This window comes from Pagrus major, chromosome 24, assembly GCF_040436345.1.
Source record: "Pagrus major chromosome 24, Pma_NU_1.0".
NCBI lineage: Eukaryota > Metazoa > Chordata > Actinopteri > Spariformes > Sparidae > Pagrus > Pagrus major.
Window position 1 is genome coordinate 6,706,950 of NC_133238.1, and position 16,403 is coordinate 6,723,352.

General features: G+C 42.7%; 1 protein-coding gene across 3 annotated transcripts in view; it reads right to left on the reverse strand.

Annotated features, from left to right (window-relative positions):
• Positions 1–2,575: 2,575 nt before the first annotated feature.
• Positions 2,576–16,403, reverse strand: part of mcf2la (mcf.2 cell line derived transforming sequence-like a) — a 64,991-nt gene continuing 51,163 nt past the window's right edge. For 2 of the 3 annotated variants that reach the window (XM_073495512.1, XM_073495513.1), the window contains 26 exons: positions 15,807–15,920; positions 15,495–15,611; positions 15,186–15,335; positions 14,827–14,951; positions 14,614–14,728; positions 14,406–14,525; positions 13,848–14,039; positions 13,568–13,759; positions 13,276–13,429; positions 13,106–13,158; positions 12,890–12,969; positions 12,645–12,711; positions 12,347–12,462; positions 12,090–12,159; positions 11,910–12,002; positions 11,707–11,799; positions 11,489–11,614; positions 10,583–10,804; positions 10,403–10,495; positions 10,232–10,310; positions 10,071–10,143; positions 9,866–9,972; positions 6,083–6,192; positions 5,853–5,965; positions 5,665–5,768; positions 2,576–4,037 (listed from right to left, as the gene is read on the reverse strand). In XM_073495512.1, the coding sequence (XP_073351613.1) occupies positions 3,958–4,037; positions 5,665–5,768; positions 5,853–5,965; positions 6,083–6,192; positions 9,866–9,972; positions 10,071–10,143; positions 10,232–10,310; positions 10,403–10,495; positions 10,583–10,804; positions 11,489–11,614; positions 11,707–11,799; positions 11,910–12,002; positions 12,090–12,159; positions 12,347–12,462; positions 12,645–12,711; positions 12,890–12,969; positions 13,106–13,158; positions 13,276–13,429; positions 13,568–13,759; positions 13,848–14,039; positions 14,406–14,525; positions 14,614–14,728; positions 14,827–14,951; positions 15,186–15,335; positions 15,495–15,611; positions 15,807–15,920 (2,958 nt within the window). In that variant the 3' untranslated portion in view covers positions 2,576–3,957. Of the gene's footprint in view, positions 4,038–5,664; positions 5,769–5,852; positions 5,966–6,082; positions 6,193–7,407; positions 7,483–8,389; positions 8,465–8,795; positions 8,814–9,529; positions 9,623–9,865; positions 9,973–10,070; positions 10,144–10,231; positions 10,311–10,402; positions 10,496–10,582; positions 10,805–11,488; positions 11,615–11,706; positions 11,800–11,909; positions 12,003–12,089; positions 12,160–12,346; positions 12,463–12,644; positions 12,712–12,889; positions 12,970–13,105; positions 13,159–13,275; positions 13,430–13,567; positions 13,760–13,847; positions 14,040–14,405; positions 14,526–14,613; positions 14,729–14,826; positions 14,952–15,185; positions 15,336–15,494; positions 15,612–15,806; positions 15,921–16,403 lie in introns of all 3 variants that reach the window. The other variant, XM_073495514.1, reaches the window with a different exon arrangement.

The window sequence follows — 16,403 nt, forward strand, 5'->3', positions numbered from 1 at the left end:
GTCACGCCAACACGAATAGACTTAAGGGCTTCCGGTGTGGATTTTCATAATAAAAACTCCGCGGCCACTCACCCGTTTACGCTAATGTAGGAAGAAGCGGGAGCGAAGTGTGATTTAAACTGATGTGGCTGATATTAATCAAAATATTGCCTGTATTTATGGATTCAAGCGATAGTTTCCCTAGTGGCACACTACTGCGCTGTCACACAGATGAATTTTCTTTACAGAGCACTTCCGGTAGTAGTCCGACTCCTGTTTGCAAACTTGACGTATCTGTATCTTTCCAGCCGCGGATGAGTCTCGTTCACATCCGCTCACATCAAGTCCTTTTAACCTCCTTGCCTCATGTCTCTCTATACAATATGCCATTCAAACAGACAAAAGTACAAGTTAAGTCATCATACTTAAATTTAGAGTCTCCTGCGAGACATTATTTACTTTTATTCACCACCGAGGGATAAAAGATAAAGGAGAAAGGACACTGAGGCAGGGTAGCGTTCATATTAGGACGAGCCCCAGGCCAAATTATGACTGTCTAAACTGGAAAGCGCTCATTGGAGGTTAGATATCACGTGGGTGGTATTACACTTCCGGATCAAAATATATGATTCATAACATTGGGAATTCATCCATGTGTTTTATGTTATTAAACTCGTAAATGTACTCACTACTACAAAAAAATAATTAATAAAATGTTGATTTATAAAATTAAAACAGAATGTGCTGGTTCCAAAAGCCTACACATAATGCGGACACTGGCCTAAAAATATTAACATTAAAGGCTTGAATAAAATACAATAGCTTCAAAAAAAGGCAAAATCCCAATAGAGGAAACCATCTCAGACTTTATTAAAGCTGCTTTTTCATTTTACATACAATTCAGAATTACATATTTACAAATATACACAGATATGTCTCATAATATCTTCATATCAACACCATACTCAGTAGATACAATAGGAAAATAAAGACAGTGGTTGCTGCAATGTGCTGCATAAAAACAAATTAAAAAATATAACCCTTCTCATCTCTCCGGCCTCCGAGTCAAAAGTACAAATAATTCAATAAGATTTATTGTGTGACGGTGATAAAACACTGACAAGTTTAGTGCCCGCGTCAGCTTTCATATGAGGGCAGAAAATAAACTCTCACAAAATACAACAGTGCCTGGTAAAAATACTTGCCTTATTCAGGGCTTTTCATGTGAGAGCTTTAAAATTGGGGCTATGAGGAACATGCCACAAAGAGCGATGACATACAGAGAGACAAGGAGACTCACAAAAACCATGATCCTCTTCAGAATATACATGCTCTCGAGGAAAACAATGTGAGGTATAGAGGACACATCTGTACAAGTGTAACATACATTTGCCAGTCTTACAGAACTTACACAAATCAACACATAATGCCAGCCACAGTTTATTCTCAGCTCACAGTTTGACACCGAAAGGCCTGTAAACTAGTTTCTTCCTTTTTTCCGAAGAAGTCTTTCCTTTCATAGGGAGGAGGACATGCTTTTTGTGATTTGAGCAGGGAAAAACAATAACAAATCAGGGCCAAATCTGGTTTTGTTAAGCCAGTGGACAAATGTAACCCATTCTGAGTCATAAACTGGTCGGACTGGTTTAAGTGTAACAGCATGCTGCACTTGTTTTTTGTTTTTTTTTCCTGTTTTCACACATTCAACATTAAGGATGGAAAAAGGAAGAGATTGTTTTACAGTGCATGAATACAGTAGAAATGCTGGGGTATAAAAACATGATCACCTTTGAAAAAAAGGTAAGAAAAAAGGTGTCATTCAGTGTTCAGAATAGCACAGGCTCTGTGTGTGAAGGACGGTGTCACAGCAGCTGGTTGTCAGAGGTGTGCCACCAACATCATTTCCACACCAGGGTCGAAACAGGGCCAACTAAGGCTTCGATTGCTCACCACCCCTGCTGTGCAGCTCACAATGAAAGTCAGACTTTTGTCATTTCTGTTGCACCTCGTTACGACTGTGACGGTTACTCAGCTACATTGTGGTGTCTAGTAAACAAATATTGCTCAGGCTGGTGGTGCAAGCGTGTCGAGAAGGTCCGAGAGAGAGAAGTGGCCACTGTCACATGCCTGTGGGACTGGTAGCACAGGGAGGGGACAAAGCCTGCTTTTGTTGCTGCAGTGCAGACCAAAGATAGGTGAGCACAGCGGCAGTGACACAAAAACTGGGTTCATGTAGAGATTTTTGGGTTCTTAAAACTGGAGGTTACAGGGCTCATGGGAAGAATGAAAGTTATCAGTAAACCTGCATAGAAATTAAAGGGTAACTCCAGAAATTTTAGGTCTTAGAGAGTACCACCGCATATGTGAACAAAGTATTATAAAGCCTTTTGTGGCTCTAGAGGAAGATGCATGTAATCTGATAAATTGTCTCTAGTGATGCTACTCATCATGGGTAATGTATGGAATAAAAAAGGTGATATTTCTGGTTCTGCTGTATTGATTTTGATCATTTGTTCATTTGTGTTTGATCACTGGAGGTAATTTATCAGATTACATGCAGCTTCCTCTAGAACCACAAAAGGCTTTATACTACTTTTTTAACATATGTAGCAGTGCTTTCCAAGAACTGTAAACACACTTTAATGTGTGAAATTGGTGGAGCTACCCTTTAATCCAGCCGGTAAATTAATTGTGTTACTATCTCTACACAGATCTCTCTGGGGGTTGGTGACATTACAGGTATTCTGAAGCACACACACATGTGCAATAATGCACACAAAGACATGTAGTCGACACAAGCAGGTATGCGGTCACACCTGCCTGCTCGCGCAACTTCTTGGGCTTCCTGAGAGGTAAATCCAGAGCTGTTCAGTCAGAGGCGAGTTAGACAATCAGTCTTGGACACAAAAAAATAAAAAGAGGTTCTGAAGTTGTTCCAAGCTGCCGCTCTCTGTGTTAAGTGATTTGTACGCATAGCTGGAGAAGTGCAAGAGATCCGACCGCCAGGTTGTGCTGTTGGTGACATTCAGCCGGTGATACATTTGACTGTGTTTTAATTTGTAGTTAATACCATTGAACCAGGGTTAAGGGAAGCTCATATCACCAAAATGGGAAGAATACAGCATGGAAATCTAAATGCTTCGACATCACTGACCTGCCAAACACTACAGCGACTCAACACGCGTCACCTGGTGCGTGTTACACGTACAGGACTCACAGCATCACGCCCTGAACATTTGACCTGCTCAGTGATGCTCCAGGAGAGCATTTTCTTCTTGTTGCAGCCAGCTGCCAGTTTTCACAGTGCACGATTAATGTCTGACACTAAAAGCCGGTGTATCATGTGAAATACCAGCGTCGCGGTATCTGTAGATGTTTCACACGAGAATCTGTCGCTATGCTGTGATGTTGTGGACTTGGAAGGGGGTTTGAGCACGGTTGATAGTGCAGAGATTCTTTAAATTGTTCCACTTTAATGCTACATAATCAGGAGTTATTAGACTGAAGACATTGAGCTTTTCTCTATTGTGTTTCTTTAAGAAGGCCTGACAGGAGGCGATACATCACATGTACTTTGAGGAAATATTTTTCCCTGATATTTAAATTATCCGAACTTTTTGTGACTGGAATGAACTGTTAAAATACACCTAACATTCTACATATGCATCTATCATATTGAAGGTTGAGAGGATTTAAAATAAGAGTGAAAATCAGGTATTTTTCATTTGCAACTGGACTGACTGTAAATAATAGGAAAGGTGGGTGTAGCAAATACTCAGCTAAAACACTGGTAATATTAGCAGACACGACGATAGCTTTGGTTTTCTGATTGGATCCGACGAGCTGTGACATGGATGTCTGTGTGATGAAAACACAAATGGTCCTGTTCCTCCTGTCAGGGTCAGCTTTAGGTTTTTGTAATTCCGCCTGGAGATTGTTTTTAGTTTGAGGGATGGAGTGCGGGGCAGTGCCGGCAGGTCAGGGTTTGATGTCGGAGTAACTGGTGTAGGTCTCACTGCAGCTGGAGGAAGTGCTGAGGTTCCCGGAGACGCTGCCATCTGCAGGACAAACACACAAACAACGGTGTTGGCAATATTCATATAAAGTTGAAGCAAAACTCCTCACGCAAATAGCTGAATATATGCAAATATATATATATTATATTGTATTTTAACAGTACTATAATTCTACCTCAGTTCAGTGCAGTGTATCTTTCTCAGGAGTGCAATCTTTGACCAGGAAACTCTAGTTTTGGGGCAATACCCCCGTCTTACGACATCAGTAGTCAGTGATGATTTTAAGGCTAACAGACACAACCTGACATTTCCAACATTCTGTCTTCAGCTGTGGTGATTTCTCTTGTGTAACTGTGGCATACTGGTATTATCACAATGCCATTTGCAATTTATCTGATCGAGATTGAAAAGCATGGACGCTCGCAATTCGTTCACAACTTAACACTCTCAGTCACGTCATCAAATAAAAAAGAATGCTGCTTCACTAACTGGCCACCAGCGGTGCTTTTCGGCTAACATTAGCAACCCATGCTGCTACCCTGCCAGTCTGCACTGATGACAGAGGAGCAGTACCAAGTGAGGAAACTCCACACCTGGAGGATGTTAAATTTCAGGCATAATTTGCATTCAAAATGTAAGACTGCCATGAAGAATCTAGCCAATGGCAGGCTCATAGAACCAATCACAATTATTGTTTATAATAACTCCTGATCAGGTTATTTCAAAGTGTATATATCTAATTAATCTTAAATGCAAGTTTAATGCTTTTATATCTCATTAATAACAACACAGCTGGAGTTTACCCAAACTAGCAATTAGTCTGAGATGTCGCCATTTGGTAGATATCAAAGATGCTAGCAAAACAACACAGTACATGAAATAAACACAGCAGAAACATCAGACAGGTCAGGCCGTCATGTTTATATATAAACTATATATCTTTATATGTTACAGTTATGGCTCAAAATGACAACAGAAATAAACACAGCAGAAACATCAGACAGGTCAGACCGTCATGTTTATATATAAACTATATATCTTTATATGTTACAGTTATGGCTCAAAATGACAACAGAAATAAACAAGTTTGCCGATTTCACATATCTCTGCAACGCAAATAAATGTCTACCAAGAAGTGACTGCTGTCCTGATTCAGTCTACCCACAGCTTACTTCCTGTGAGTTGGACTAGTTTACTAGAAACTCCACAGGGAACCATTGACTACTGCTTTCAGTTAATAGTAACTATGTTGTTAGCTCTGTTATTAGGAGTGACTGAACCCTAACCAATCAGCATCGACTGATAAAGCTGTCCCGGAATCATGGTCAGTCGACACGGATGCAACAGCAGCAGTTGCTGGGAGCAGGTAACATTTTTCATTACCACCAAGTTAATATTTTCTGTAAATGAACTTCAAACAACCTTTACAGCTGCAACAATCTCAGCTGCGCATGCCTACACTCTGAAGATAATCCTGCTTACAAAGCTCTTGCTTTGGTTGCTTGTTTTCCAACCGAGGACACAGCAATCAATGAGGAAGACACCTATCACACATCTATTTGAATTGCTGATAAATTCCAAGATGAGGGCAGTAAAGGACACATTATCAGTGACAAGTATAGTTGAGCATGTGTCTATATACCCAGCACTGTATATAAGGAAATAGTACCTGAGCTGCTGAGTGACTGGGATGATTTGGACTCTGAGATGAGGCTGAGGAGGTTTGCTGCTGCCACCCAGCCCTCCTTACTGGTACGAAGGTTCTTCACAAACCTACAGAGGGTTAAGCAAACAGTGACATTAACCACAATGTATTACATTTGGATTCTTTTGACTGCAAAATGATGAGATGCTTACCACTGTCCATCCTCTCCTTCTCTGATTAGCTGGACCATGTCTCCACTCTTGACAGACAGCTCCTGAGGTCCCGCCTTCTCACAGTCCGTCACCACTGTATACTTTCCTGGAGCCTGAAGGGTCAAAGGTCACCGAAGATGGTCAGTAAGAGCTTAAAGGAGTCAGACAAATACAAGAATGGGAAACCACTACAGTTGAATGAATGTAAACCTCTTCGGGTTCAGTCTCACCAGCTTCTTTACAATGTCGTCCTCGGGGTCAGAGTTCATGGGGTCCTCGCCGCTGGAGTACCCATCATTCTCTTCTGAGGCATCCACCGAGAGAGACGCCTTGTTCCAGCCTGGAGGCGGGTGGTGGTGGTGTAGAGAGGAGGGAGAAGGGAGGACAGACACAGGTGAGGTGATTTAAAGGCAAAGGAGAGGAGTGGAATAATGAGAAGCTGAAGAGGCCGGCATGAGGAAATGTAGAGTTGAATCTGTGTCACACACATTCACACCCCCCGTGGCATTAAAATGCTGCTGCCTGGGTCACGACTTACAAAAATTCACAGACCAGTCACCAGAATAAAATGTCGGCATTGTACCTCTTCTGTCAACCACAGATACGTTAAAACAAAACTGGGTACTTGATGAGACGTCGGGACATTTTCCAGCCAAGCTAGCAGCACCAAACCAGAGATATCTGACGAGACATCAGGACATTTTTTAGCCTTTTATTGTGGTGACAGAACCAGAAAAATTGACAACTGAACCTAAAGAAACATCAAGTTGCAACATATCCATGATTTGCAAAAATATATGTAATAAATATAAATATATATTGCCAACATTTTTTTCTGGTGCGTGGGCTCAAACCTCATCAACAAAACCAGCTCTAGAGTGACGAGAGTGAAGCAAACTGAATGCCACTTGGAAAGAGCAGAAAGACCTTTTCAGTCAAGGCTGTCTGACAAATCAACATGTTTACACACACACACACACACACACACACTCAAACACACAAAGTTCAGACCAAAAATCCTCCAAAATCCCAAGAGAAGATCAGCGGAGACAGCAGAAGTAAAACACATCAAGGAAACCGATCACAGTAATCAAAGGATTCATGATCAGAGAACACAGAGATTTGAATCACCTGGATTAATTTCAAGGCTGCTCTGACTGCCGGGGCGGAAAAATCATTTGTTGAAATCGTGCACTGCATACGATTTTTCTAATTCTCATTATTCTCAATGCCACACAACGGCTGACCCAAAACACTCGAGAGTAGAAGGAGAGAATGATTGATTTGAGGTACAGTAGGTTCTTTGCAAAATTGATGAAAAATCCAATTTAGCCGAGAATTGAGGCTTAAAATCTTATTCCGCTCTTTTTACTTGCGAGTAGAAAGAGCGGCAATTTGAAACTCATCTCAAGCCAATGGTAGAGAAGACTCAATACGAGGCTAAAGGAAAGGAGAGGAGATATTCTGCTACACTTTACCTCAAGTACAATCAATCATGACCACCACAAACCACAGCAAACACCCACAGTGGCTGATCCTCAGAGCGGCTCTGTACCTCGCCGCTTGCTCTGTAACAGACTAGAGGTGCTCATCCATTTGACTCTGCTCAGAGTGACATGGGGAGCCGGCTCTAGACGGGGGAGAAACAGTGAGACATCTGAACTAGTCCTGTAGTCAAACAGCTGGGGTTAGCTGGTAGTGTAATCCCGCCCGAAACACTGGCACTGAGATTCTTCACACGGATCAGACAGTTTGTCAGTTAGTACATACATCATTATTTGTTGAGTGTTCCCCAATGAAAATGGACACAGAATGTTCACAAGATATTTGGGAAATATGCTTATTCATGTCTTGCTGAGAGGTAAATGAGTGAATTATAACACTCTCATGGGACATATGTAGCTGGAGCTAGCAACCAGTCTAATTTAGCATAAAAGCTGGCAAAATGAGGAAGCAGCTGGCCTAGCTCCATCCAAAGGTGGCAAAATCCATGTGTGTCCATCCACGTGTATCTTTGGACAAGGCAATATTAGCTGTGGCTAACTCTCAGAAAGTCAAAGAAAAGCAGCTTATTTCCCAAAATGTCTACAAGACTTAGAATTCAGTGATAATGATGATTATGACCCGTGAAAAAATGTTGTGCACATGGCAACTGCAAGTGTGCTGGGAAAACATGTGTAATCCAGCAGACTGGATGCAGATTGTACTGTGTTTGCAAAGAGGGCAAAAGAAATGTATCATTATGAAACTACAACTGGGTTTAGGATGTTTTTATAATACTTAAATCCTTTATATCACTGATTTGAAGACTCCCAGGACCTGCAGATGAGCACAACACATTTCACTCTCCACACATGTACAGTACTGTCATGGTGAACACAGGGTGATAGCATGGAGAACAGCTTCTATTTTATCCTTCTATATGACACAAACGATGGAAACACACGAGATTGGAGTACACTTCAGTGGTGAGGGATGGGAAAATGAACGATGGCCTCTAGTATTAGATGGACTCCTATCATGGGACGTCAAGGTACCTTTGAACCCAAAGGGTGTGGGGTCACTCTTGACCAAGTGGCGTTTGGAGCCGTGCTCGGGGCTCAGGGCCGAGCCTGGCCGAGCCACACGGGGAGTAAAAAAGTGAAGAGAAGGAAGAAGAAGAAGAGAAAAGTGAGAAAGAGAAGGCCTTAGAGACTTTAACACTGTCATTAAATATGTAAACCAGTGAGAAGCTTATGTAACCTCAATCCTGTAATCACCATCACTCAAGAAACCCACAGAATTTACCCTAAATAGCTTAGATCCACTGATTCTGATTTGCAGGAGACAGGAGAACAACAGGCACTAATTTCTGTACATAGAGAAACTCCTACACTTGCTACTGAAGGTCTGGTCTATCTACTGCAGTGGGAAACTACAGCAGTGGCAATATTAGACTTTTACCACCAGGGGGCATAGTGTCTGCAACATAAAAACTTTGCTCATCAGTTAACCTTACAGGGAAACCAGATGTGCCACATCAGGCTCTAAATCAGGTTCAACAGGGGGCGATAATTAAAAACACCGCACCGATCTGTTGCTGCTTTTCTTAAATAATTAACATGCTTCAGTTTTAGTTTGCATTATAATGCATTATCTGCAAATATTCAGAATCCTTTAGAACAATCATCACACACTATGACATCAACGCATTATAAACACACTTTCAATATGGTGTAATAGGTGAAAGAACTAACATATTCATAATGCCTCATAACAATAATCATATTACATTATAATATGACTTATAAGGTATCATAATGCTTCATAATTGCTGACCATTCACTTACATTTTTATTTGCAAGAAGAGTGTATTATAATTCTCACAGTTGTAATACATTCTAATGAGATAGTAAGTTACTCTAAGTGGTCGTTCATTGCTTTAAGTAAAGTAAGGAAATGATTATGCACAGGAACATCTATCTAAAGTTTGCTAACATTAGCCAATGCTAATATAAACAAGTTAATGCTCATAGCAGACCAAGTAAGGCTGTAATGTGTGATGTATTTAATTTAAGCAAAAGTGTGTTTTATTGCCTGTGAATTCCATTTGTCATCTATTAAATAAAATGTGTTAATTCAACGTTCAGAAGTGTAACACTAAACTGTTTTATAAACCTCCTCAGGTCTGCTGTTACCTTTGGGACTCTTGAGATTGCTGAAGCCCTGCAAAGTAAAACGCTTTTTAGCCACTGAAGACCTGTCAGTGGTCGGACTGGTCACCGGTTCATCTGGAAACAATGGTTTGAAATGCAGAGTGCGAGGGAAAACAGACAACAGAGTGTTGCAGTCATAAAAGAAGGAAAAAAAAGAGGTAGAGAGACAGAAAGAGGAACCATGAAGATGAAGATGATGAAGGAAAGAGTCCAGATCAGTGAGAGCTTACACTGCAGAGATAAATAAAACTTTCTGAGCATCTAGCCAGAGGTGACTAACACATTTTCTGTCTGATGCTGCATTTATCAAACATTCACCTTTGTGTTTCGGCGAAGACGAGGAGTTGACTTCAGAGATTGTGCTCGCCTCCACCTTCTTCTCCTCCTGCTTCTTCTGGTTTTTCTGACTGCTGCTACGAAAGGGACTGGGGAAGAGAGGAAGAAGAAAACAATAGACTAAACACAGGCTTCTCATCTGTGGGCGTACCTTATGTTTGCAGTGTTTATAAGGCTAGACACAAACCTGAGGGAGATGGAGGTGTTGTTGCTGGTGGGACTCGGCGAAACAGGGTCCGAGCTCTTCTGCTGACTGGCATCTGAAATACACAACAGTCGACTCCAGTTAGAAGCAGGTGGGTGGAAGTCATGCAAACAAGCTTGTGCGGCTCTGTGTGTCCGCGATACCTCTGCAGGCTTGGAGCTGCTGGGTCAGGACTTTGCGGATCTCGTTCACCCACGCCGTTTTAATCTCTGGTGTCGGAGCCTGCACCAGACAAATAATGACAATTACAAAGAATTAACAGTGATTCGTCTGCATCTATGTTTGTTCTAAGCAGCGAGGCTGAGGGGCCTTACCTGCGCGATAAAAACTTCATCTCTCGAGTTACACCAAATCTCAAACTTCTTGTTGTCTCCTTTAGCGTTCTCTGTAATGCCCACCGCACTCATCTGAGAGAAGAACAAGAGGAGAGCACACAGTCAGGCCTGATCTTTCTCTATACAAATATCAAAATCTGACCAACGTGAGCTGCTTACACTGAGGGAGTGTTTGAAGCTGTAGGACGGAGCTTTCTCGTAGCCCTCCCCGTTCTCCTCCCTCCTCTTGCAGAAGAGCAGGGCCTTCTGGTGCAGGAACAGGTGCCTCTGCATGGGCTTAAAGCGGGCCAGGTCCTTCACCTTGGCGTGACCTTTTTTATGCTCCGTCCACACGCTGAAGGAGCCCTGCATTAGCAGGCGGCCCAGCTCTGACAGGTTGCCCTGAGGAATGTGAAAGACAGACGTGGTGTTTATGGTCTGGGTTGCAGACACTAATAAACACCTCAGTGCTTTGCATTTGAAAAGGCTTCACCAAAGAAGTATGTAAGAATCTGACCCACATAGACAAACCGACTTTGAAGTTAGAAGTAAATGTTAGATACTTCACTCAAAACAAATTGTGCTTCTCATCTGCTTGTTAGAATACTATTGTACGACATTACAGATGTTATACCAACTGATTCTTATTAGTAAATATAATATCTGAGAGACAGAAGCTTTAAAAATAGAAATTGTTATTGGATTTACACATTTCTGATGGTTCTTGAATGCATCAACTAAACCTAAGCTTGTCTCCTTTAAAGTTTCTCCAAAAAATAAGTTGTTTGCATCATCAAGATCTTGTAAAAAACACCAAAAAAAAACATAAATGACTGGGTTAAGACCGATGGTGACGTGACAAAAATTCACTTAAATTTGAACTATAGGCTGTGTTTAGGGACAAGAGAGGCTGTAAGTACAGGTTGTAGAAATGTAAATGGTTCAGTATATATCGCATGTGAAGCTTCTGATTGGTCAGGCCACTCATTCCAAACACTCAAAATTGCCCTTCTCTACTGAGCTAATCCAAAAGTCACCTCCTCTCAGAATCTCTCAGAATCATTTCAACAGTGTCATTTCTCTGACCTCGTATCCTGTGATGGCGATGAGGTGCATGGAGTCGTTAACAGCTTTCAGGATCCCCAGGATTGAGGAGAGAGCTTCCTGTAGGTCATCACAGCCGTCGCAGCCCTTACTGTACTTTAACAACTCCTGCAAACACACAACAGAAAGTATGTGGAGAACACAGTGAGTCTTCCCTTCTTGAGATAAACACATACGTACAGAGCATGGACACAGCTCACCTTAAGCAGTAGCTGGTACTTGGTGATTCGCTGGACAGGTTTAAGGAGGTAGGAGTCCAAACCAAGTTTATGTTCCAGCTTCTTCTGGCACTCCTGGGTCACAAAACAAAAAAACGATTAACATACTTAGAGTTTATTGTTCTTGGAAGCCACACGAAAACACAGGTGCTGCTACAGTTCGAAGCAAAAGGTGAGAGGGCAACCTGGAAGAAGGCACAGTCGGAGCACTGTCTCCACAAGCTCTCAGAGCGAGGTTTATTCTGGCAGTAAGCCTCGTAGATCTGTAGGTCCTTCATCTACAGACAGAACATAAGATGAACATTATCTTATTGGTTCTTTCTAAGCAACAAGTCCAGACCAGAGTGGAGGATGCCAGTGCTCACCCTTTCTAAAAAGCAGCGGCCCACCAGTTCTGGGCAGTCAGTGTACGCTTCCAGTTCCTTTAGAAATGTCCTGCAGACAAAACAATGTAAAACACATTTTCAGAGCATGAATATCAACATCTTCATAAATGCACTTTCCACTCATTTAAAGGCAGAGATGTTACATATCCAGCGGCTTCAATAGCACTTGAAAATAAAGGCTTCTGACTGACTGACTGAATCGTCCCTGGCTAGGTGAACTTGTGAACGAAGCCCACCTCTTATGAAACTGATAGATTTCAGACATGTTGCCAAACAGAACGTCCTTCTTGCTGAGCAGGGTGCTGGGGATGAGGTGAGCCATGGCAGGGTTGTCCATCTCAGCTGCATAGCCCTACATTACAGACGTGACATCAACAGACTCACTGACCATGTATAGAAATACGCTGGTACAGACAACAAATGCATGTAGTGAACTACTGATCCACCTACTTTTTGTCTTTTTCTATTGTTATTCTCTACTTTTTAACATGTATTTTGCTCAGAATATGCATGAACTGACACATGAACACTCACCTCCAGCACACACAGTAGCTCCTCCACGTATGCTCTCTCCGTCTCCAGCAGTTCATTCATAACGTGGCTAGAACATTGAAAAACAAAATAATAGGCTATAGGCAAGGCAATATAGCATCATTCAGACATTTAAAAGACATGTTTTTACTTTAAGTGTGATACAGGCAGAGTAAAGTGATCACAGTATCATTGTCCATTAACTGTATTCATATCTAAGGCTCTGAGGACGACCTTGGACACCTTACCGCCTAAGCACTGCCAGGTTTTCTTCTTCTTCTGAGAGAGAAGCATGTCTGGTGCCACCGTTATGTATGGGAGACTCCACCTGGACACACATATTCACCTTTTTAAGTCCATATTGCTTTGCCTTGACAACACATTTCTTATCTTTTTTGGGTATAATTACTTCTACTTAATTATCAAAAGAAAAACTAAATAAAATCTTATCGTCCTTCGTTTACCTTTTTGCAGATAGCATTATCTGCAGAGTATCTTCTCTCTTTCCTCTGTTGATCTGAAGGACAGACAGAAAACAATGTGATTTATCCCTTCGTACCGCTAACCAGGTGAGATGAGCCCTGATACATGCTGCTCTCTTTCATTAAATCGTCATCTATTGATCCCGGCTTACTGGGAGAGGAGAGCGGAGACTTCACTTCCGGTCTTGGTGCTACCGGCTGTACTGGTCTGGTCTGTTTGGCGGCGAGTTTCTTCAGGCTGACGCGTCTCTTCTCAAACATCTCCTGGACCGAGCTTTGCTTCTGGAAAACTCTCTCTACCTGGTCCTGATGGAGAGCAAACACAACCACAGATATTGTAAATTAACTGAAATAGGTTAGTTTGACCATAGGAGGTAACATAATAATGCATCATCATTGTCAGAAAAGCATTTATTTAATCTGTTAAATCCACTTGCTACTGACCCTGAGCTGAGCTGTGAGCGTTGCCTCGTACTGGCAGCAGATGGCGTTGCGGTCGGCGAGGGTGTGCAGCGACGCCGTGTCCAGGTATCTCTCCAGTTCTTGCAGAGCTGCTTCAGCTCCATCCTGAGACTGACAGCGGTCCACCGACTGGCTGGCCAACAGGAAGATGCCCTCCTCACACCACCGTGACGCCTGGGAGGAAAGGTTTTACAGAGGCATGATGTGGATGCTAAAAGAAGGCTCAGCAGATCATCTTTCTTTATCTGAGCCACATTCATACCTTCTCCAGAGCGTTGTGGAGCTCCATGGCCCTGAGCAGGAGGCTCTTCTTGCTCCTCAAGGTTGAGCTGATCTCCTCGCACACTCCTCTCAGCTCGCTGCACTTGGGCCTGATGGAGTCCTCGGCATAGTGGGAATTTTCTATCAACATGTCACCTTCGGCAGCCAGGGATAGGGCACGGTCCAGTGCGTCCTAAGGAAACACAGTCAGGATGTCTGTTGTTAATATGAGAATGCACTTACATAGAGAGCACTGCAGTGGACACATCATCCATCAATGGCAATGCCTCTCACTCTTAGTAGAGTGGAGGTTTCTGGATGGAGATGGACAACATCTATGTGACCTATTGCTTCATTTGTCCAACCAACAGTCCAAAACCCAAAGAGTAAAGCCTGCTGAAGTGAATTGAAACTGAGTGAGGGAGGGAGCAGGGCATGACATTGATTATATCATTAGCCATATGGCGTCAAGGATGCATCAAAGGTGAAAGTGTTGAGTGTGTGTTTTCTGTGACACGTGAGCTGCAGGATGAATCAGTATTGTGTGTGTGTGTCTTACGCAGGCCTTATCCTCATGGCCGCTGAGCTCTCGGAGGACGTGCTCAGCGTGGGCGGGGCTCACGCTGACCTCAGAGAAACCCGCCAATCGCTCCGATGTCACATCGAGCTGGGCGCGCACCTACAAGCGGAGAGAAGGTCATGTCATCAGGGCACGTGTCAGCTAACTGATTTGTACTAAAACTGCGTTTCCCCGTGACTCAACTCACTTCACGGAAGTGATGTTCAAAATGGCGGAGCTGTAAACACTGTTCCAGCTTGGTGCGGTGACGTTCCCAGAAGTCATCGAACGCCGCCTCTGTTTCGTCAAGCTGACCCAGGAGTCTGAGAGGGAGAGAGAGGGTTTTTATTCATGTGTCCAGAGACAACTGCCTCACCCATTTATGCCTCTATTCACCGAATAGATTCTATTCTTCCTCTACCTCTGTACAGTAGCTAAGTTTTCCAGTTCATCGTAAGTCATGCTGTATTCAGGGTCCGTCTGTAGAGGTTCGTTGATACACTCCAACAGGCGCCCCCCTTGAGAGAGCGCCACCTGTAGGTCCTCCTGGAAATTCAACAAATAGTTGTCTTCAGTGCTAAAGCTCTCGGGGCAACTGGAGACACTGGGGTCTCAAATGAGTTTCAACAAAGAAAAGTCTGTTTGTTTTCTACGATCCCTTCCAATGTACACTACATGCCTTGAAACTTTTCACCTAACATGTATGAGAGAAAGATGGGGGGTACAGAGGGACATACAGTTAGTTAACATGTGTAGAAAAGACAGAAAAGCGTATCTGACCTTCATCTTGTCCTTCTTCAGAGTGTGTGTGTGCAGCAGGTTGGTGGTGGCCTCGGCATCGTTAGGTAACTCTGTCTCTGCGAGCTCAGTGCCGAATGCCTGCAGGGTCTGAGCCGTGGTCTTCACCATGAGGGCGAAAGCCTCGATCGCCTGCGGGAGGAAATGTTCAGGTACGCATAAATACACAAAAGAATAGGCAAGCAGGTAAAATGATGCAGAAACACATGCATATAAGTAAAAAATAAATAATAAATGAATTAAAAAACTGTGTGTGTGTGTGTGTGTGTGTGTGTGTGTGTGTGTGCATACAGTGCGGTGTGAAATCCAGCTGTCATGGCAGTACTCCTGCGTGCCTCCCAGCTCTGTGGTCAGTTGTCCTGGGTCGATATAAGCATGGAGCTCAGTCACCGAACTCAGCATCACCACCTGATAAAACGCACACAATCAACTCATTTAATGTGGTATCACTTATCAAAAGATAACCCTAAATAACTTACAATACTCCGTGGATCAAGATAAATTAAAATAAAAGCAATATAAGATAGTAATATATAATAATATAAGATAGTGAAATATTAAAAGGAAAGACACATGCATGCGACGTAGAAGTCATAGCGGCACCTTCATTTTGAACTCATCCCTGTTGAACTTGAACAGGAAGTCTGACAGAGTCCGCTGGAGCAAAGTCGTGGGACGCAACACCAGAACCAAGTGTAAGTTCCCTGGAAATGAGCCCTGGGAGAAAAAAAAAAAAAAAAAAGAGGAGTAGAAAGTATGTGAGTTTGTGTATCCTTCTATTTTCTGCAGCGTAGAAATCAGTGATCTGAATCAATTTATATTCTTTTTTTATAGTGGGATTGACAGAAAATGCTCACAGTTGCCATATTTGATTAATTAAAAAAACACAACAATCATTGTTGTTTTAATATACCAGCTTTCTTCACTTCTATCAGTTGTTCTGCATTCAAATAAGACAAAATATCCATAACATATGTCACTTAGTCAGGGGTCGTCAGTTAGGAAAGGCTGGGTACCACTGTCTTATAGCATTCATTGCAGCATTAGAAATGATAACAGTTATTTATCAGCACTTTCAGTACAAGGCTTGGTTAACGCAGCCTCCAGACTCACAATCCTGTAGAGGTGTGAAGCTGGATGGAGCGGCTGTCCCTCTGCTGCAATCCTGAACCGACCGCGACGAGAGCGCTTCTGGAATTT